This window comes from Myotis yumanensis, unplaced genomic scaffold, assembly GCF_028538775.1.
Source record: "Myotis yumanensis isolate MYYU_CA2020_CCGP unplaced genomic scaffold, mMyoYum1.0.hap1 SCAF_7, whole genome shotgun sequence".
Lineage (NCBI taxonomy): Eukaryota > Metazoa > Chordata > Mammalia > Chiroptera > Vespertilionidae > Myotis > Myotis yumanensis.
Window position 1 is genome coordinate 81,470,216 of NW_027223758.1, and position 21,363 is coordinate 81,491,578.

At 45.2% G+C, this 21,363-nt stretch overlaps 1 protein-coding gene across 5 annotated transcripts in view; it reads left to right on the forward strand.

Annotated features, from left to right (window-relative positions):
* The first annotated feature begins 4,588 nt into the window (after positions 1 to 4,588).
* The window catches only part of LOC139014181 (urea transporter 1-like), a 29,640-nt gene continuing 12,865 nt past the window's right edge, over positions 4,589 to 21,363 (forward strand). Inside the window, exons 1-6 of one of the 5 annotated variants that reach the window (XM_070421076.1) lie at positions 4,589 to 4,671; positions 8,184 to 8,258; positions 10,620 to 10,785; positions 14,144 to 14,300; positions 15,535 to 15,724; positions 19,594 to 19,722. In XM_070421076.1, the coding sequence (XP_070277177.1) occupies positions 10,639 to 10,785; positions 14,144 to 14,300; positions 15,535 to 15,724; positions 19,594 to 19,722 (623 nt within the window). In that variant the 5' untranslated portion in view covers positions 4,589 to 4,671; positions 8,184 to 8,258; positions 10,620 to 10,638. Of the gene's footprint in view, positions 4,672 to 7,336; positions 7,540 to 8,183; positions 8,259 to 10,619; positions 10,786 to 12,633; positions 12,722 to 14,143; positions 14,301 to 15,534; positions 15,725 to 19,593; positions 19,723 to 21,363 lie in introns of those variants that run through there. The other 4 variants (XM_070421079.1, XM_070421075.1, XM_070421078.1 and 1 more) reach the window with 4 other exon arrangements.

Genomic DNA, 21,363 nt, shown 5'->3' on the forward strand with positions numbered 1-21,363 from the left:
GAACTTAGGCACACTGAGCATGTTTTGATGGTTGTTTTATGATACTTACATATTGCCACGAGAGGGCGCCAGAGTACCTCTAAAACCCATGCAGGTCCCTTCTGCTCTCCTTTTCCACTGCAGACTCTCCACTCAGGTCTAGTCTTCCAGTCTCAGATCTGTCCCCCACCTCATGATTCTCAAAATGACACGCGATCCCATGAGAATGCATAGCTACTAAGAAAAGCACTTACCAGTTGTGAGGACTGGGGAATATGTCAAATGCCTCTAAGCCCAAGTTTCTCATCCTAAAATGGGAATTATACAAACCTGTTCTTGTAGTTCTTTTAACAGTCAAGTGAGATAATAGCAGTAAAGCTCCTCCAACAGCTCCTGGCTACTATTTATTCTACCATAAGGCGGAGGTTTGCATTGTTAGGGAAGCAGAAATCTTTACTCTGCTTCACATTGTCATGTTATAGTTTTTACTCAAGTGCAATACACTTACACGAAAGTGCACGTATAAGTGTATAGCTTGGTGATTTTTCAAGAAAACACACACCCCAGGAAATCAGAACCCAGGTCAAGACACAGAACATTATTGGCATTCCAGAAGTCCCCTGGTGGCCCCTCCCAATGGTGAACATCCTGAATTCTCAGTTTAGCCTGTTTTTGAACATTGTATAAATGGAATCATACCTTCTGTACTCTTCTGTGACTGGCTTCTTTCGCTTAACATTGTGAGTTGCATCTATTCCATATTGTCCATATTTAGAGCTTAAAGTGTAATTTTGCTATTTTAAATGGCCATAGAGGTTCATAAGGCCATCTTTTTCTTTTTCACAATGTAGTATTTTTCTTGCCTGTACTTTTTAAAATACATATTTTTTTATCGATTTCAGAGTGGGAGGGAGAGAGAGATAGAAACATCAGTGATGAGAGAGAGTCATTGATCAACTGCCTCCTGCATGCCCTGTACTGGGGATCAAGCCCACAACCCAGAATTGAACTTGACTAGACTCGAACCCCGGATCCTTCAGGCCGACGCTCTATCCACTGAGCAAAACCAGCTAGGGCACCTATACTTTTTTGATGCTGAGTGTTTAGTAGGGGCTCAATGTCTGGTTAGTGTATCATATCACAAGGAAGCAAAAGCAAAAGGCTGTCCATTCAGGTGCGTTATGCGAACATGAAGGAGCATTTTGGGCCGTCACTCCTAGCACACTCCTTCCAGTGCCATCAAGGTGCTGTCACAGCCCACAAACATGTCATGCTTCCCTCAGCTGACACTCGAGTTTCTCCCTCAAATCCCATTGTTTCTTTTCTTGCCTTCACTCGGTGCCACTCAAATGTTAAGGGCCTTAAGCTCCCTCTGCCTACTCCAGACACCAACTCAAGAGAGCCTTAAAATATGTCGGTTCTTGATGAAACTTGACAGGCATCCCGCCCCTCCCTGGAAGACTACATGGTGGGCTCCCTGGCAGGCTCATGATTTACGAATCCCTCATGCGGAAGCCCATAGAAGCCCATTGATCACATACAGCCTTGGCCCCGACACTAATGTTCCCTGTGTCTTGTTGCTGCTTTACACCATCGCCTAGAGCCCTGAGAACCCACCTTGATGCACAGTAGGGTGGGAAATCAGGGGTGAGCAAAGGCAGGGTAGGGGGAGCTCAGAGCATGGGGTGTTTTGCCTTTGGGGCAAGGAGTTGAGTACTGGGGTGAGGGGGTGGGGCATTGCAGGGGTCCTGGGTAAAACGACCAAGGAATCTAAGTTGGAGAACCAAGGGGTGGAGGCCAACCAGGAAAATGCTTAAGGATAATCCCCAAGACCCTGGGTGTGGGATCAGTCCTGCAGTGTAGGGCCTATCAGTCCTGTGCCCTCTGGAAGGACCATAGGGCCCCACCAGCCTCCCTGTGCGTGTAAGCATTACCCTCTCGTGACCTGAAATAATCTCTCCCAGTGACTGATGGTGGGAAGGCACTCTCTGAGCCTTTGTGAAGTAATTGGCACAGGCAGAGGGTGGAACCCGACAGAATGGCTTGATGAAGTCTAATGGGGCGATGAGGCTGTGCCTACAGCTCTGCCCTGGCCAGCAGGGCCTGGCATGTGACAGCGTGCTCCCTGCTGCCAGCTGGGATGTAACCATGACTCACTTGCACTCACCATGGTGTCTCCAACCAAGACGCTGGAATCTGTAAGCTGTCACCACTCCAGCGGCTTGAATGCATCCTTTTTCTCTATGTTGCAAGGACAGGGATGTTTGAGAGGGTTGTGTCCAAGCTTTAAAGTGCACGCAGACCCCCTGGGGAACGGGTTCAAATGCACATTCTGATTCTGAAGGTCCCGGTGAGGCAGAAAGTCCTCCTGTCTGAGCAACTCCCCAGGGATGTTGGTGCTGCTGGTCTGTGGGCCACAATGGGAAGACTTAGGAACGTGAGCACGAGTGAATGAAAGAAACCTTCCCCTCTCCTTCATGGGCGAGGATGGTCAGATCTGCCACCCATTACTCACTCATCAAACATGTGTTGAGCCTAAGAACTGGGGTAATGATGGCCCCATTGGCAGTAATAAGGAAGTAGGAGCTAGGAACTGCTTTTAGGGGGGGGAATAATAATAAAGGTTATCTTTGCTTGAATGCCTATTATGTGGCCTGATCTTGTTTAATCTTTATATTTGGCAAAGTAGGTCTAATTAACTTCCATTAATTTCTTAACCGAATTAAGGCTCAGAAAGCTGAAGTAATTTTCCCCGGGGGTGTCAGGGCTGGCTGGAACTTGAACCTGGTCTGTCGAATTCCCAAATCCATCTGATGCCACTATGACACACGCACTTCTTTGTATTAGGATTAGATTTGGCCCAGTGGTTCTCAACCTCACCTGCATGTTGGAATGACCAAGAGGATGTTTAAAGCTCTCACATCCCAAACCAATTATACCAGACTTTCTAGGAAAAGGACCCACTATCGGCATTTTTTAAAAGTCTTCTCTCCCCCAGGTAATTCCAATGTGCAGGCAAGACTGAGAATTAGTCTAACTCCTCTAATCAGCGAGGCAAGTGAGGAGCTGGTGGGTGAAGTGCCAGTGGTCAGAAGTAGCACCTCTCAGCTCCCAGCACAGGAAAAGAGCAGGGGGGAGGGGGGCCGCAGGAGACACTGAGTCCCTCTCTAGCTCTTGGCTGTCAATTGGTGGATGGCGGCAGGGGAGGGGTGGCATGATAGGGAACACTTCTGATAACCACAAAGGGTCCTTTAAATCCAGCTGAGCTGACAAAACGGCAGCCAGCAGTAACTAAGCCTCCAGTTGGGACAGCCGTGAGGAGCCGGAGCCTGGTGCCACTCCTCAGCTCCACAGAGCAACCTCGCTTTATGCACCACATCCATCCCTTGCGGCTTCTTGGAGGCACTCCATGTTCTCCTGGTGAGGGCCTGGCTGGGAGGGGCCTCAACCCATCCCACTCAACCTCTGGTGGCTGATGTCTTTGCCAGGAGCCTGTCACACTAGGCCAGCCCCCTGGTGCAGAAAGCCCCATTTGCAATGATGGTACCATCCCACCTTCCCTTCACAGCCTAATTATAAACTAAAGCTCAACTGCCTAAGCTTGGGGCTAATATCACAATATCTTCCATGGTGAGGAAACAATCTAACAAGTTGTAAATTACCCCGAAGGGAGGGTCAGGGGAAACTGGGCCATGTCAGCCCCAACCCTCATTTTTTCCCAACACTTCACTCCCTTCCTCAACCTAGTCTAAAGGGACTGAAATGATGCTCCTCCTACCCCCTCCCCTATTATTCCTCGTTGGGAAAAGATGTTTAAATGCCAGCAGGACACTGCTAGCCAAATGGCCCCTTTGTGCAAAGGCACCCTAGGGCCCTTGTTCTCAAGACACTTTAGCTCCACCTGCAGGAGTTCTGTAGTAAATGCATACACGTCTAGGATGCTAATGGTGCCCCTTAGACAGTGCATTTGTCTGGTGCACAACCAGCACACCCTTAGACACTGGCTGTAGACGCCAGAATCCTACATGATGGGCCTTACACTGGCCTGAATTTAATTTAAAAGCTGGGGGAAAGATGGTGCGTGTGCACATCTGGTAAAGGTCATTGGTAGGGCTGGACATTCCCTCGCCCTTCTGCCGTGTGCAGGAGGGACCCCGGCTATTAAATAGAGCTGAATAATGGCACTTAACAGCTAAATAATGACATTTAAGAGCTAAAAATGGAGGCACCTCAGGGGCTCCTGGCATCCCCCGCCTCCCTGCTGCTGTGGCCAGGGCAGGCGGTGGGGGTACTGTGTGCCTGCTTGCCTCTTGGCTCCTCTTGGCTCCTCTCGGCCAGAGAATGCCAACACAAGGGTAACCCCTAGTGGCGTTCTGGGAGTGCGGGCTTTCATCTGGTGCCTTTTTGTCTGACTGTTTACCAGCTAAACGTCGGGCTCAGAGCACACTGCAGAGGAACGTCCTGTCCCGGGCGCGCTGCCTTCACGACTCTCTTCATGGGGGTGAGGCTAGAAAGGGCAGAGGGAGAGTGCTTTTTCTTTAGCACATTCTCTTCCATTTAGAAAGGGCCTGCTCACGATGCAGGACGCAGAAGAGCCCTCTGCGGCCGTCCCATCTTGCAGAATTCCATCCCAACCTCATGAAGGAAGTAAACTCACCCGCTTTACAGCGAGGAACCTAAGGTTCGGAGAGGGTGAGTAACATGCCCTAAGTCAGCTCAGGTAAGGGACACAGCCAGAATCAAACTCAGGTCTGGCCGACTCCGAATCCCACGTGCTTTGCACTACCTGTCTACCTGTGAATAGCATGTAGCAAGGCTGCCTTTTGTGAGCAGCACATCGCGTGATAAGTATGGCTTCATAGGGCCCAGGGAGAGGCCGAGAGGAGTGGTAGAAGAGGAGGTGGTTCTGCCAAGAAGACTTGAGACTCAGCCCCTAACCAGGGCCACTGAAGCAGAAGGCTGCCTGGGTATGTGTGGTGGCGGCTTTAGGACAAGGTCTATAAATGCATGTCGATGGTGGGTCTATGCTGGTTTCAGCCTATCCATAACCAGTGTCATGGCTAGAACCTGTAGTCCTCATGAAAATCTCAAGACATCCTTCAGCCATGACCATTCGGAAACTTAGCAATGGCTATTTCTCATAGGACCTGGAAATTAATTGCACAGCACACCTAGGGAAGACTACATGGATAAATTTGGTCCCATAACCACAAGAAATCCTTTTGACAGGTATATTCCTTCTTAAGTCATGAAGAGAAAGCCTGAGTAATCCTTGGTCCCCACCCTCAACCCCAATAAAGTGCTCGGTCCACTTTAAAATTTGCTCCTTTTCCCTTTTCTTTGTTTGAATGGAGGAATGTTTCAGAGAGTCTGGAACTGGGTAGAAACAGCAAAGTCAGAGTTTTGCTAGAAAGCAGCTTCCCATTATTTCCAGGGGGAATACACCAAGCTATACACTTATACGTGAACTTTAGTGTAAGTGTATTGCATTTGAGTAATGTGCACACCTGGGGTCACACAATGAGGCCGTGAGGAGAGAGAGAGAGAGAGAGAGAGAGAGAGAGAGAGAGAGAACAGGCTCCCACGGGCCTGAGTTTCTACTTTTATTGGGGTTGAGGGTGGGGACCAAGGATTACTCAGGCTTTCTCTTCATGACTTAAGAAGGAATATACCTGTCAAAAGGATTTCTTGTGGTTATGGGACCAAATTTATCATCGGAGTCTAGCAGCCATTTTTTACAAGGGGCCTCTCACAGGCTGTATTTTAGGGAAAAGCCACACACTGGGCTGTCAAGACTCCTGCACTGTGTTCCTGTGGGCTGAGCCAACCCCTATAAAAGAGGTCCTGGAATCATATTTCAACCAATGGTCTGAGATCTGCCCCGTCCAATCAGAGCTGTACAGCTATATCCTCATTTGCATCATAACCAATCAGAATGTGCAATTCTGAACAATCAGGGCAGTGCTATGTGGACCAATCAGACCGTGCAAAGTTGGATTTCTCATTTGCATAGAGTGAATGCTCAACTATTTGTGCAATTTGTGTCATTATCATTATTATCATCATTATTATTGGGGAGTGTAGGTCACTGGCATAAGGAGCACTAGTGCGATTCCTTTCATTCCTGTACCAATCCCTCAGACTGTTCTCTTATTATTCATTTTCCCCTTTCAGGGTAACCCTAGGAGTTTCCTTTCTCCTTATTTTACCAGAAAAAAAAATATTGACGGGAAATATGCCAGACCCTCAAAACTCTAATCATGAACCTGGAACTATCGTCTCCCGTCCAGGCGCCAGACACAAATACCCTCAGTTATATGAGGCAACTGGAGGGAGGGAGTCCCCAAGAGGACTGGGAGCCCTGTGGTTTGGCGGGTGTCCAGGGGGTGGAGCCAGAGAGTTGCTGCTGCTTTGCTGACCACTGACAAGGGCTATCAGCTCCTCCAGGCGGGCGGGAAGCCCAGAGAGAACGACTGATGACATGGGCACAGCTTTCTGTGCTCTGAAGCACACCTGACGTACATTCCTCCCATACAGAACATGCCGCCAAACTGACATTTCAGAAGAATGAGGAAGAAATGGATTTTTTTTTCACTTCAATTTTAGATTCCTCTGCTATGGAATGTTTGCCTCTGGACTGTTTTAAAATTTATTGTTATTTAAGTATAGTTTGTGTACAATCTGACGTTGATAATACTAGTTCCATGTGTACAATATAGTGATACAACATTTTTAGACCTTTCAACGTGATCACCCCACTGATTCTGGTAATCATCTGTCACCGTGTGCACTTATCACGATGTTGTTGACCATGTAGCCTCTGGACTCTTAAAGGGCAGTGGAATTTGTCTTGGGATTCTCACCTAGATAGAGAGATGGTGCAGGGAAACATTTATATATTTTTTTCTCCTCCTCGCTGGGGAAAGGGCAGCTTGGTTTCCAAAATAAACAAATTGTCTATCCCTTGTACCCCACACCCTCGCACCACGTGCCTCGGACCTTGCTGGGTTCTTACACCTGTGCAGAAGCTGTGTCCGTCTACGAGAAAACTCCCCGTCTCCCCAGGTGCAGTCACTTTGCTCCAGAGTCCATTGCATAGCAACCTGCCACCTTGGTTTTTAAAGTGATACTCTTTTGAACTTTCCCAAACATATTTCTGGGTGAGGGTAGGAGCTACTGGAAACAGTATGGAGAAGAAAAAGATGAATTTGAGTAGGATTATGACTGAGCAAAGACCTCAGAATGTCATGGAAAGGATGGAAAAGATGTTGGCACCAAATCAAAAGCAGAGAGAGAGAGCGAGAGAGAGAGAGAGAGAGAGAGAGAGAGAGAGAGACACCAGGTACAGGACAGGGGACCAGTCTCTCAGCACTGCTTTGGCACTGGTGCCTGAAGTGGGAGGAGAGAGCTGAGTGCACGGATATGCGGAGTGGGGTTCTGACTATAAAACTGTTGGGTGCCTCCCTCCCAGCACTGCCTCCTCCTAAGCACCCTCCCTTCAGCAGAGCCCGGCTGGGCTTTATCAGCCAGTGCCTTCTGCCCCTGGAAGCCAGCCGGAGTGTGAGTACCCTCCTTATTTCTATTCACTTCTGTTGCATGCTCGGTCCACTTTAAAATTTGCTCCTTTTCCCTTTTCTTTGTTTGAATGGAGGAATGTTTCAGGGAGTCTGGAACTGGGTAGAAACAGCAAAGTCAGAGTTTTGCTAGAAAGCAGCTTCCCAAAGCCCCAGGCCTCTCCCTGGAAGCTTGGAAGCCAGGCCTTTGTTTCTGGTCTCTGAAGCAGGGTGGGGGCACAGCACCCGAGTTCCACGTGGGAGAGGGTCTGCAGCAAGGTGTCTCCGGGACGCACTAGGTGACTGAGTCCATCCCCGCTGTACAGGCGTTTCGGGCTGTGTTCTGGAAATAATGAAGTAAAGTTGGAGGCATAGCTGACTCCAAAAAAAAGTGGGCCGCTGGCAATGGCCCTTTCTAATTCGGTTTTATGGATCTTCCGGCATGTGCTGTCCTGCTGCAGGGGGAGTGCTCAGCTCCAAGAGGGCGCGCTGGCTCATGGAAGTCGTGCATTTGGCAAGTTCCTTGCAGCTGCACTTTCTACTGTGGAATTCAGACCTCCAGGCTGCTAGGAGTAGTGTGTTCCCAAGAGAAAGGCGTTTTAATCAGGAGGCAGGAATAACTGACAGCGTTCTCTTTGTTTCTGCTTACAGCTTTAAGGACAACGGAACACCTCCCACCACTTAATATCAAAAACTACCTAAAATACTAAAATACTAAAGAGTATTGTAAGTACCAAATAAATGTCAATGTTGAAAGTGTCTTTAATATGGAAGAGCCTGAATATTTAAATTCTTTCTTCTGTATCCATATCCAAAACTTTGTACTATTTTTTTTTTAAGTGATACCGGCATACCTCGTTTTACTGCACTTCGCTTTATTGTGCTTTGTGTAAATTAGGGGGGCTAGGTAGTGGATGAAGTTAACAAATTGAAGATAAGACTCTCCACTAGAAAATAGATTATGACTCACCGAAGATTCAGATCAGGATTAGTATTTTTTAGCAATAAATTGTTCTTAATTACGGTGTTTACATTGTGTTTTTAGACTTAATAGACTATTCCATGCTTAATAGACTACAGTGTTGTGTAATCGTAACTTCTATAGGCACTGGGAAACCAAAAAAATTGTGCAACTTGCTTTGTTGAGCTATTCACTTTATTGCGGTGGTTTGGAACCACACCTGCAATATCTCCAAGTTATGCCTGTACTTGAGACGTAGAAAATTGGAGACTTCTGGGTCTCTCTAATTGCACAAATTTCTAATATATGCTGACAATAGAACGAGTTTTATTTTAAATAATAACATGGGGAGTGTTGGTTGGATTGAAATTCTGATATTGCCTGTATTAGAATGATGAGCACTGTTTTGTTTCACTGGTGATCTAGGCTTTCTGATTCCTGCCAGAAAGCAGTTTCCAGAACATTCTCAGGATGTTAAGCTCAGCACACAGCAGCCTTGGTGTGGATGTGTCAATGATGCAGGAGAATGAGGCTTACTTTGAGGCACAGGAGATGTTTATTTGTCAGAACAGCCACTGATTCCTTCCAGGGCACAGGGTAAAACTGGGGGTGGCCGAGCCCTTTGTCACTGTTCAACCCCCATCTATCTCTGAGTTATTTCAAGGCAGCCATGGAGACAGGCTGAGTCTACTACCCCACTGAGCCCTAGCGCCTGCTGCAGGCTGCACTCAGAAGCTGTTCTTCTCTGGTTGTTGACTTGAATAGACACTTGGGTGGTGCTAATGTGCTCCAGACTGAAAGACAAAGAACTGCCAAGGCTTCCTATTCCCTAAGACTGACTGCTGAGTGAACGTGGAGAGTCCCTACTCTGAACCTCAGTTTTCTCTTCTATAAAACGAAGGCTTGAATTATGCACTCTCTCAAACCCCACCTAGCTCTCAAATTTTACCGTCTCTTGGCTCTGAGAAAATAGTGATGTTGAGCTCAGAGGATGTGATTCTCCAAGATGTGTGTGATTTTGGTAGTGGGGGGAAGGCAGGAGCCTGCAGGGGCAGGAGGGCTACGTGTCTGCTCTGATGAAATGTGACGGTTTCTGTTATCTCTCTCTTTCCTTTTTCCTTCTTTATTTTTTTAACCGTGTATGAGATGAGTCTTACCATTGCTCTTTCTCAAACGAAAATATGTACAATGTAACCCATAGACACATCAGTTTGGTACTTAACAAACCAGATGGTTTAACCACAGATAAACACACATGCACACAGTTATTTTCTAAGCCGTGACAGGGATATATTCCACAACTGGAGATTGTTCTGAATGACTCTAGTAGAGTGTAAGTTCTTGAGTTTCATACTGATGCAGTAGAAGAAAGTAAAAATTAAATAAGAGGGGGAGAGAGAAAGAAATGCCACACATACAACTTTTCTGGAACTATGAAGGGAGAATTATATCCTTGGATGCAACGGAAGTTTAAAAAAATAAATACAAAGCTGCCACACTTGTAGAATTCAACTAAGAATTGATTATTATTAACAAGATGATGTCCCATATTTAACAATTGTTATTCAGATACAAGATAAAAAACAGCAACACCATTTAGCATTCTCTTAGACTGGGCTTTCTCTGTGCCTTAAGTGTAGCCAGTATCTTATTACAGAAAATCAGAGTCCGCACCACGCCTTCTTCTCACGTTTGTAAAGAACAAGACTGAGGAAATAGTTGCCTGGGCCTCTGGCTCCAGGATGGAGCCCTAACCGTTTGGCCTGAAGCATTTCAGACCCGGAAGCCCACCCCTCCCACTGGAGCAGGCTTCAGGTCTGCCAGCCTCCTGGTAATAGAAACGCGCAGCAGAACAAGATCTCTGTGTCACTGTCTTTGCAGAACGTGTTGCCACCATTTTTTGTTTGTTTCGTTCTAAGCAATGTAAAATGAACATCCAGTGTGTGTGGTCAGCTCAGCCGGCCCTCTCCGTTAGAGGTCTCAGTCGGGGGCCACGTCTCCTCCGCCCAGGAACACACCTGGCACGCTCCTGCCTCCCTCCAGCTCGCACGCATGCACCTGCCCGGCAGAACCAAGGCGCGCGTCCTGCTGATTCTTGTATTTTTTGCCCTTTGTCATACATGGAGAGTGTGGAGAGGAAGGAGGATGAATGGACGGTCTTTGACTGGCGGCGCTGGTGACGCCTCTGCTGTTCCTCTTTGGAGGAACCCTTTTGGAAATAAAGCTGGTGAGGCAACACGCGGAGGCTTCTCCCGGCTAAAGCTGGCCTGGGCCCGGGGGCCGCCGGAACAGGTATGCTTCCTCCTGCAGCCTCTGCCTCCGGGAGCCTGGGCACCTGCGCTCCTGCGTCTTTCCTGAGTGGAGCCTGGGCAGTGGGTCCTCACGCTCGGCTGAGCACACGGCTTGGGCTGCCCGGATGTGCACGGGGCTGGGTCCAGAAACTCACAGGGCACTTCTCATGGTTCAGAGGCGGGATGGGTGAGCTGCTGGGTTTGGATAATGACGGGAAAGCTGGGAAAAACTAGCCTGGGGTTTTTATCCTGCTTTCATTTTATTAGGGTTTCTTACTTGCATTTTCTTGTCCTGCCTTCTGTTAAAGGTTAATGGCCGACTTAGTTAGATTAGAGAAGTTTGAGCATCAGCGGATGATCCTTGCTCCATTGTCTCCCATTGCCTTTCCAGTTAGGCTGTGTGGATTCTTAAAGTCCCCTAAATAGATAGAGTCTAGGGCGGTGGTTCTCAACCTTCCTAATGCCGCGACCCTTTAATACAGTTCCTCATGTTGTGGTGACCCCCAATTTCATTGTTACAAATTGAACATAATTAAAGCACAGTGATTAATCACAAAAACAATATGTAATTATATATGTGTTTTCCGATGGTCTTAGGCGGCCCCTGTGAAAGGGTCGTTCGACCCCCACAGGGGTTGCGACCCACAGGTTGAGAACCGCTGGTCTAGGGTGATAAAATTGTAGGATGAACTGCAGCCTTTAAGCTACTGGCTTCTCATAACCAGTGCTCATGCCTGAGTTCCAGAGCAAGAAGTCAGGGCTCCCAGGGTCTCCAGAAGCTTCTCGTAGTTCCGAACAAATGGTTCCTTTGGCTCCCAATCAGCAGCAGCTGTCTGCTCACCTAAGGAGAAGACTCCTGTGTCTGAGGCATGGAGGCCCTACCACGCACCCCAGGTGTGGACCCTGGAGAGACAGTGGCAATAAGCCTGCTTGATAGTGGGCTGCGGATTGAGATGAAAATTCAGTCTTTATTTACCTTTGGGCGGCTCCGCAGGGCATTCAGGCCCTTCAGGTTCCCGATCACGTCAGGCCAGTTATGCTATCAAGTTTCGTATCTGTATCTCCAAAATCTCGGAGGCGATGGTGTATTTCCAGCCTTCTAAAATAAATAAATGTGGGCTGGAAATTTTGAGAACATGAATTTGTTCACCCCAGAATAACCCATATGTTCCCACTCGTTTCTGTACTCGACGGAAAATGCCCCTCTAATGGCTTCCTTCCATGCTGATCTGAGAAACTCGGGGCGGTTGTATCTGAGCCTTTTGTGGCTGCCCGGGCAGAAGCCTGATGCCTCCAATAAGTTGGCCTGGCTTTTAAAACAAGTCACTGTAGCTGAGGAAGGGCTTACCAAGCAATATTTTCAATAATGAGATTTAGAGAGGGAGATATCTGAAAATAAGTGGTAGCCATCACTTAGATTATGAAATAAAAGACAATTTTTTATAATTGCTTACTAATTCAGTTTTACATGTTTAACTCTGGGGCCAGTGAGCTCCATACAGACTTTATTTTGGCTCCTAACCTCCAGCAGTTTTCAATTGAAGAGATTCTTAATGCAAAGGTTCATTGGATGTCTCACAGATGCAAGCATCTAACACTATTTTGTCAAAACAAAATAGCTTAATCTAGAATGTGTTCCATAAATACCTTCTACTTTGTGTTATGATTAATGGTTCACCATTGTTTGAAAGCAGGATGGTTAAAACAGTGAAATAACACAATGAAAGTACAATAGTTATGTAATAAAAAGTCAGTTGCCCACATTGATTTCCATATTAGGGTTAATAAAAGGCAAAACTGGAGTCGGGATTGAAGGAAAACAAAGCATAACTTTTCTATCTGTTAATAGCTCTTTGTTGGCCATGGTAAATGGAACAATGAAGGGGCCAAAAATAGCCATGAGATCCCCTTATTCACAGCCTGGCCACAGGTAGAAGGTGAGCTGGTTTATCTACATGGGCTTTGGTATTTCTGTGGTCGTGTCTTATGTGCCTGTGGCTTCAGCATTCCACAGTTATGCCTTCTGGTTTTGGTGTTCACCTACTTCACACTAACCTGGTTGTGCTCTTGGCCTTCCTTGCATGCTCCAGGTGGTTGTGCCATTGTCTTCTCCCTTTGCCTACCTCTGAGATGGCATCATTGGTATTCTCTTGTGTCTACCATGAAACCAGTTCTGTCTGCAGAGTATCATATTCTGGTGATGCTGGTGCTTTCCCATTCACACTAATCATGGGAAGGGAAGAATCTCATAGTGAGCACAAGCCATGGCTATGTTGTTGTTATTTTTCTGAAGCATGTTTACTATAATTACACCCTGGACATCCTTCTATTGTACAGTTCTTACATTACAACTCTTTGGTTTTCAACAGCGTGGTCCACTCCCACTTTTCCTATTTTCTATACCTTTGTGTAATGTTACTCTTGCCTGTTTTAAAACGTTTAAATAACAAATTCCAAAAATGAGGAATATCTGAAGTGGTTGCCTGATGTGAGGAAATAATCTATATATATATTATTGATTTCAGAAAGAAAGGGAGAGGGAGATAAGAACATCAATGATGAGAGAATCATTGATCAGCTGCCTTCTGCACACCCTCCACCAGGGACCCAGCCTGCAACCCAGGCATGTGCCCTCACCAGTAATCGAACCTGACCTCCTGGTTCATAGGTTGATGCTCAACCACTGAGCCACTCCGGCTGGGCATTTTCAAGTAATCTTTGAATTTGAAGAATGTGTGTGATGGGGTTTCTTAGGCAGTGTTAACACACACAAACTGCTTTTAAAATTTTTCTTATCTTCAAACTTTTCAACATAAAGCCTTTTCCATAAAATTAAGTTTTCATTTTAAAAGGCTGTTGGTCTTAGAAAGCAGCTGATTGGTCTGCATCAGTGAGCACCATTTTGTAATCTGATGACTGGCTCCTTTAATTGACAGCATGAAGCTTAAGCATGTGATGTTAATTCTTTCTACATTACTATTTGCTTCGTTATGTTGAAATTAACTGTTTTCCAGCCTTTTCCACTAGGCTGAATGAGATCTTTGAGTGCAGGATATAAGCACTCAATAAATGTTTGTTGAATTAGGAGCCGAATGTTATGAAAATAAAGACAAGAACCTTCTCATGATAGCATCAAAGACAGTAATCACGAAAGTAGGATGGAATTTGGATTTGGGCAATCATCTCCATGATGATATTTCAAGAGGAAAATGGTGATTTCTTAATATCATGAGAGGCCATGGTCCAGATGAAATAATGCATTTAAACTCATCCTCTGTGGCTCCTGTGACCAGGCCCTATGTTGACCAGCCTGGTGAAGCCTGCATGCGGGTGTTTACGAGCTCTGTTCTTTCCTCAAGGGGCCAGGGGAAGAGATAGCCATGGAGGACAGCCCCACTATGGTTAAGGTGGACCGGGGTGAAAACCTGACCTCGCCGCGTCGAAGGAGAAGGCGCCTTCCCAAGGCTCTTGGCTATGTCACCGGTGACATGAAAGAATTTGCCAACTGGCTTAAAGGTATTTTTGCTTCCATCCCTTGAAGAGATGTGAGAAATGGTCTTGGAAGAAATTGCGGATGCTTCTACTCGTATCTTTAGTTATACAGTCAAACCTCAGTTTTCGAATCTCAGTCTCCACCCAGTTGTTCAGGAGAAAAGAAATGTCTCGGTTGGATTATCGTAGAAACCGTAGAACCAAGCTTCGGTTTTGGGCCTGACAACCCTTTCATGCTGATATCTCAGCGTGACAAAAAGCATCTCTCAGGCAACAAACAAAGGAGGGAATGCTTTTGTTGCTGGTGAAAATCAATCATTAGCACAGTTTTAAAACATAAAGAGGCCATCGAGAGTGCTAATGCTGCTAAGGGTGTGAGAGAAACAATGATCACAGGCAGTTGAAGAGGCAGAAAAACTGTTGTTGATTTGGATAAATGACAAGCACTCAGCCAGTGACAGCATTTCAGAGGCGGTGATATGTGAACAAGCAAAGACCTGCACCCCTGAAAGACACCACCGGGAGCTGGACCGAGTGCTGAACGTGATTCCTTTCAGGCTAGAAGGGGATGGTTCGATACATTTAAGAAGTGTTCGTTTATAGATTAAGCAGTACCTTAGACATGTACTGTATATAAGAAAGGTTAAAACAGTAAATCATTTGGGGGTCTGGAATGGATTAATTCAATTTACATTATTTCTAATGGGAAAAAAATGATTCCATTTTCAAACAAATCGCTTCATGAATAGCCTTCCAGAATGAATTAAGTTCGAGAACCAAGGTTTGACTGTATTCACCTACTTTCTAGCTCTTTCCTTCCCATTTTTGAACTTTTTATCTTTTAACCTGCAAGCCTCTTCAAACTTTTTTTTTTTTAATGGAGGTAGTGGTCAGGGCAGGATCTTGCTCCTATCAGAGGAAGACAACTGGCTCCATTTTATTGTTTCAGTACCTAAAATCTAATATTTTACTATTGGTAATTCAGTCCTTTGGCTTAAAAGTCTGTACCTCTACGCATGATGAATAAGTGCATTTGACACTTTCTGGAGCTGCAGTTCTACTAGGGGCAGCATGGGTTGAGCATAAAGAAATTGGATGCTTACGGATCTGGGTGCCACTAAAGAGAAAATTGTTCAAAGAATATAAAAAAAATAAGTTTCACCTTCATCAGAGGGGCTTTGGATGATTTTGCTCAAGAGGGCCCTAAACTTGGGGCTCCTCACTGCTTTCTTAGCTCTGCCCTTGTCATCTTTTGCAGACAAACCCCAAGTGCTCCAGTTCTTCGACTGGATTCTGCGGGGCCTATCCCAGGTGGCGCTTGTCAACAACCCCATCAGTGGAATCCTGATTCTGGTGGGACTCCTGGTCCAGAACCCCTGGTGGGCTCTCAATGGCTTTATCGGAACCGTGGTCTCCACCCTGACAGCCCTGATGCTCAGTCAGGACAGGTAGGTGCACCCATCCAAGCCACTCTTCTCACGTCCGAGGACACAGGAGTAGCCCTAATAAAGCCCCACTCCTCCCAGGAGAAACAACCTTTATTCCACAGAACTCTTTATATTTGCTCTTATTCATGGCACCTGAATAAGTAGCCAGTCTGAACAATACCAAATTCTCATAGCAGTACATGGTAACCAGAACTAAGCTACAAGTAAATCCCAGGAGAGATTCTAAAGGGATCTTCTTTAATAATCGATCAATATTTATCATCAACATGTTTTTTGTTCGGGCAAAAATGCATGAAAAGCTTATTGGCTTAATGATCCCCTTTATATCTTTAGTCCATGATTCGTTCAGTAAATTCATTCTGTCAGATTCTAGAGAGATGAATAACCACAAATTTCAGGTCAGCAAGTTCTGACTGCAGTGTTAGGATATCTTCTGAACTATGTGCTAGGTTAGATACAGCATCCACCTTACAAAGTGTTCTGCCAAGTGGTTAAAATGTTTTATGGCATTTTTAAAAGTAATAAACATAAGGAAATCATCCTATTTGAAAATACATTGATATGTGGTCACACTTCTCTGACAAACAGTCTTAGTATCATTTTACAATAGAACTACTGAATTAAATGTGATGAAAATGTTGAAGATGAAGGAGAAGAAGAAGGAGAAGGAGAAGGGAGAAGAAGAAGGGATGAGCTGACACCCATCAGGGGTGTAGAACACTCCTGACTAACCCGTTTCTCCAGGGAGGCTGCAGGTCTTCCCAGTGTTCAAGGTCAATGCATAATCCCCTGTGGGTTGTCATTACACAACTAAGCTCTTATAGTTCTTACTGTGCATTGCCTAAGAAGATTCTTGGGGAGAGAGTCAGCAAATGCTCCACTTTTGCATCAGCTCCAAGGAGCCTGATTTGTTATCTGTAGAAGGTGATTTAGTATCTTAGGTTAAACCCTTTCCCAGTGCATGTCAAGAAATGGTCTTTCCACTTTGGAGGTGTGGTCTCGGACTGTGCCATAGCAAAGGTTCCTTTATTGCTTTGCTAACTGACCCATTTTCCTTATCAGGTGTATTTTAGAAGACCAGGCATATTCACACGAGCTAGTTTACAAATCTCTTTTCTTCATCCCGGTCCTCAAAGGACAGCATTAAAACAGCAACCCTCTGTTTTAAGTGAATATACATATTCTTGCTGCTTTAACCAGGATGTTCCACAACTTGTAGGCATTGCCATTAAATTTGTTGACCAAACTAAAGCATTAATTCTGAAAGTCAGTTCTTGAGAGGATACGTCTTTGCATTAGTTCTCCAGTGTCGTCATGTTTAGTCCCAATTGTGAAGGGCGTTATCACTTCCTGGGTTAAATCAATACAAAGTGCATCACCTCCCACACGGCCTGGGGGATTATTAAAGGTAGACAAAGGACGTTTGAACAGGGAGTCCTTCTTCTAATGCTCTCACTCAGCATGACATCATCTTGCTCATCTTGGGTGCCTCCTGCTCCAGTTACCAACAAGCCAAGGAGCTCTCACGCGATCCTCGGCCACCCGGGAGTGTGGCTCACTGGCTGTGTCAACTCCCCCGGGGCCCCGAATTTGATCTCACCCACTCACTCCATGATCTTCACACCTGTGGCTCATTCAACCTTGAATGCCGGGCCCTTCATGGTGCCAGGTGTTGCCAATGGCTTCGAGTTCCCAGTTATAACATGGGAACCATTTTGACCAGGAGAGGAAGTGAGGTTACCAAGTGCCCATCAGTAGATGAGTGGATGAAAAAGCTGTCGTGCATTTACACCATGGAACGCTGCTTTACTATGGAAGGGAAGGAAATCTGGCCTTTTGCAGATGCACAAATGGACCTGGAGAGTATTGTGCTGGGTGGGGCGGGTCAGTCAGATGGGGACAGGTGCCATGTAATTTTGCTTATATGTGGAATCTAAGGAGAGAACAAACTAAGTAACAAAATAGAAACAGACTATCCAAGGGGAGAAGGTGGGGGGCTAAGTAAAAAACGGTGAAGGGATTAAGAAAAAAACACCTCATAGACAACAGTATGGTCATTACCAGAGGAAAATGAGGGTGAGAGGAGTCAGGACAAGGTAAAGGGGGGTAAATGGTGATGGAAATGGCATGACTTGGGGTGGTGAATGCACAATATGCAGATGATGTATTATAGAACTGTACACCTTAAACCTATATAATTTTATTAACCAATGTAACACCAATAAATTCAAATTTAAAAGAACATATTCCCTTAGAATCTGCTAAATCTCATGACATGCAGGGCCAACAGTCAATGTAAGAAATGTCCAAACATGTAAGAATTTTTATTTGAGCCAAACTGGCCACAATTGCCAGGAAACACAATCTCAAGGGATTGAGAAAAATGCTCCAGAAAATGGCAATTTTACCACTTATTTTATACATTAGAATCAAAGGGGAAGACCTTAAGGGGATTACATGAAATCCATTGGTGATAGATTAGGGAGGGGGAAAAGAGAGGCGGGGAAATCTCTGGGGTTGGGTTAAAAGTAAAAGGAATACAACTTTTTTTTAAAGATACATACTTCTTTTACTTAGGTGGGTATAGGATAACATGATAATAACAATGAGGGGATTTGAGGTCTCTGCTTTGGTGCAGTGTTTATACCCTGAGGGGTCTGGAAAAAGAAAATTACCCTGACATTCCAGGGGTATGTTATTGCAGATGCAAAAAGACAATAGACAGGCTCAGTTAAAGTAATGATTGACCTTTGTTAGAGAAGAACGCCGCCCTAGGGCATGACCACCTGCCTTGCAACTGCTTTTAGTTAGAAAGTTTTCATTTCAGACCATCCTATGATGTTACTTTAGGTCTCTGAGTTTGTAGGCATCCCTCCCTCCCCCAGACAGGCCTCCCCTAAGCTTGTTAGGTTTAGTATGTGGCCCCTTTTTCGTCTATAGGACAATATCACCACAGGTCTCTACATGGCCATTTCCGTGAGAGGTAATAATAGTAAGGTGGGGAATGGAATACGGGGTCTGGAATGGAAGAACAAAAAAGAAGTGAGGTTAAATGCTCAGAAGCAAAAAGGGCCCCAAGAAAAAATTAGGTGCTAAATATGCACCAAATTAAATGGAATACTTTGCCAAGTAAAAGAAAAGCAATTGTCTTTCTTTGTACTAACTTAGAAATCTTTGTTTGGAGACAACAAAAATGGAAGCACAGGAAGATAAAATGTATGTTAAATTGTAAAATCAAAGACACTATGAAAGTGAATTTTCATTTCAAGAATCTTACACCTGACCAAGAAAATCAGATTTCAAAAACAGTTTCATCTAAGCCCTAACCGGTTTGGTTCAGTGGATAGAGCGTCAGCCTTCGGACTGAAAGGTCCCAGGTTCGATTCCGGCCAAGGGCATGTACCTTGGTTTCGGGTACATCCCAGGTGGAGGGTGTGCAGGAGGCAGCTGATCGATGTTTCTCTCTCATTGATGTTTCTAACTCTCTATCCCTCTCCCTTCCTCTCTGTGAAAAATCAATAAAATATATTTAAAAAAATAAAAATAAAAATAAATAAATAAAAGCTTTATTCAAGTCAGAGGCCCTTAATGATTTCAAAGAAATAATAACTTCCCGAAGGAAAGGCTAAAGGAAACAGAACTGGTTTGGTGCATCGTTAGCTCTGATGCCTCTGTAGGGGCTGTTCTAAGTGTACATTTGTATTTTTTCACATTTTTAGTAGTATTTGGCTTCTATAGACTTGTAAATAGATTTCTAAATATAATCTCATTTTCTAATGTGAATATGAACTGGAATTTACAAGTGTCACTAGTGCAAGCCCAGCCAGTGTCCACCTGGAAAATGTCCCCGCTGTGCCTCTCGCCCGCAGGTCAGCAATCGCAGCCGGGCTGCACGGCTACAACGCCACCCTCGTGGGGATACTCATGGCCATCTTTTCAAACAAGGGAGACTACTTCTGGTGGCTGCTATTCCCTGTCTCTGTGATGTCCATGACTTGGTAAGTTATAACGGGTCTTTGAAATGCTTTTATAACAAATCATAGGGGAGGGGGTGGGAATGGGGAGTTACTGCTAATGGGTACAGGGCTTCTGTTTTGCAAGATGAAAAATGTTCTAAGACTGGATGGTGGTGCTGGTTGTACAACAATGTGAGTGTACTCAGTGCTCTATAAGTGCACACTTTAAAATGGTTACGAGATAAATTTCATGTTATGTATATAATGCAACTTCTAGAGAAATTATTTTTAAAAATTTAGATTCGGATTGTGTCTATTGGGAAAAGGGAAACATTAAAACACACTGGTACATATGGCCCTTCATACCACCTCTCCCCTTTCCCCAATATTCTGATGTAATCAGTCTTGATTGGGGTGTTGCCTGGGCAATTGGGAGTTTTAAAAGCCCCAGAAGTTTCTAAAGTACAATCAATGTTGCCCTAGCCGGTTTGGCTCAGTGGATGGAGCGTCGGCCTGTGGACTGAAGGGTCCTGGGTTTGATTCCGGTCAAGGGCACATGCTGGGTTGCTGGCTCAATGCCCAGTAGGGGGTATGCAGGAGGCAGCCGATCAATGATTCTCTCTCATCATTGATGTTTCTATCTCTCTCTCTCTCCCTCTCCCTTCTTCTCTGAAATCAATAAAAATATATTTTTTAAAAAATATAAAGTACAACCAAAGTTGAGAGCCTTTGGCTGCATCAGTGGTCCTCAACCTGCACACGATCGGAATCCCCTGCAGGGCCTATTGAAACACAGATTGCGGCTCCCATCCCCAGAGGTCCTGAATCCGTTCAACTTGGATGGGGCCTGAGAATTTGCATTTTCTTTTTTTTTTTTTTTAATATGGTTTTACTGATGAGAGAGAGAGAGAAACATCAATGCTGAGAGAGGATCATCGATCAGCTGCCTCCTGCATGCCCCCTACTGGGGATCAAGCCCGAAACCCCAGCATGTGCCCTGACCAGGAATCAAACCTTGATCTCCTGGTTCATGGATCAATGCTCAACTGGGCGGGCAGAGAATTTGCATTTCTAACAAGTTCCCCGATAATGCTGATATGGCCAATCCAGGGATCCCACTTTGAGAACCACTGTGCCTCTATGAACTCCCCTTACCCACCTGCCCCACTCCCTTCAAAAAAAAATTTTATTGAGGATGGTGTCAGCATCATGGTGGAATGAGGAAAAAGTTACTTACTGAATTCAGTTCCTTAAAAGAAAAAAAAAAAAAAGCCTAAATTCTTCAAATTAGTTTCTATGCTGACAGTGTCACAAATCTTTTTTATTTTTATTTTTGGAAGCGAACATTTCTTTCTGTAGCATATTTAGAATATAAAATACTAATATCCACACAAATGAGAAGTAAAGTCCGCTTTGAACAGTGTCTGCAGGAGAGCCACCCACCCGGGCTGCACCTGCAGTGTGTGCAGGAAAACCTGGCAGCAAAGCCCACCTGCCCAGGAGGTAACTCCCAGCCTACTCTGGGGAACAGGTTCAAGGGCAAGAGTCATTGCCTGTGGGTGCTCACCACACCCCCGCCCACAACCCATGAAATCTGAAGTTCTGATCTTAAAGGGATGGCTCTCTGAGTAAGTCAAGAAGTGAGTGTGCAAAAGAGTCCCAGAGACCAACTAATTCAACCCC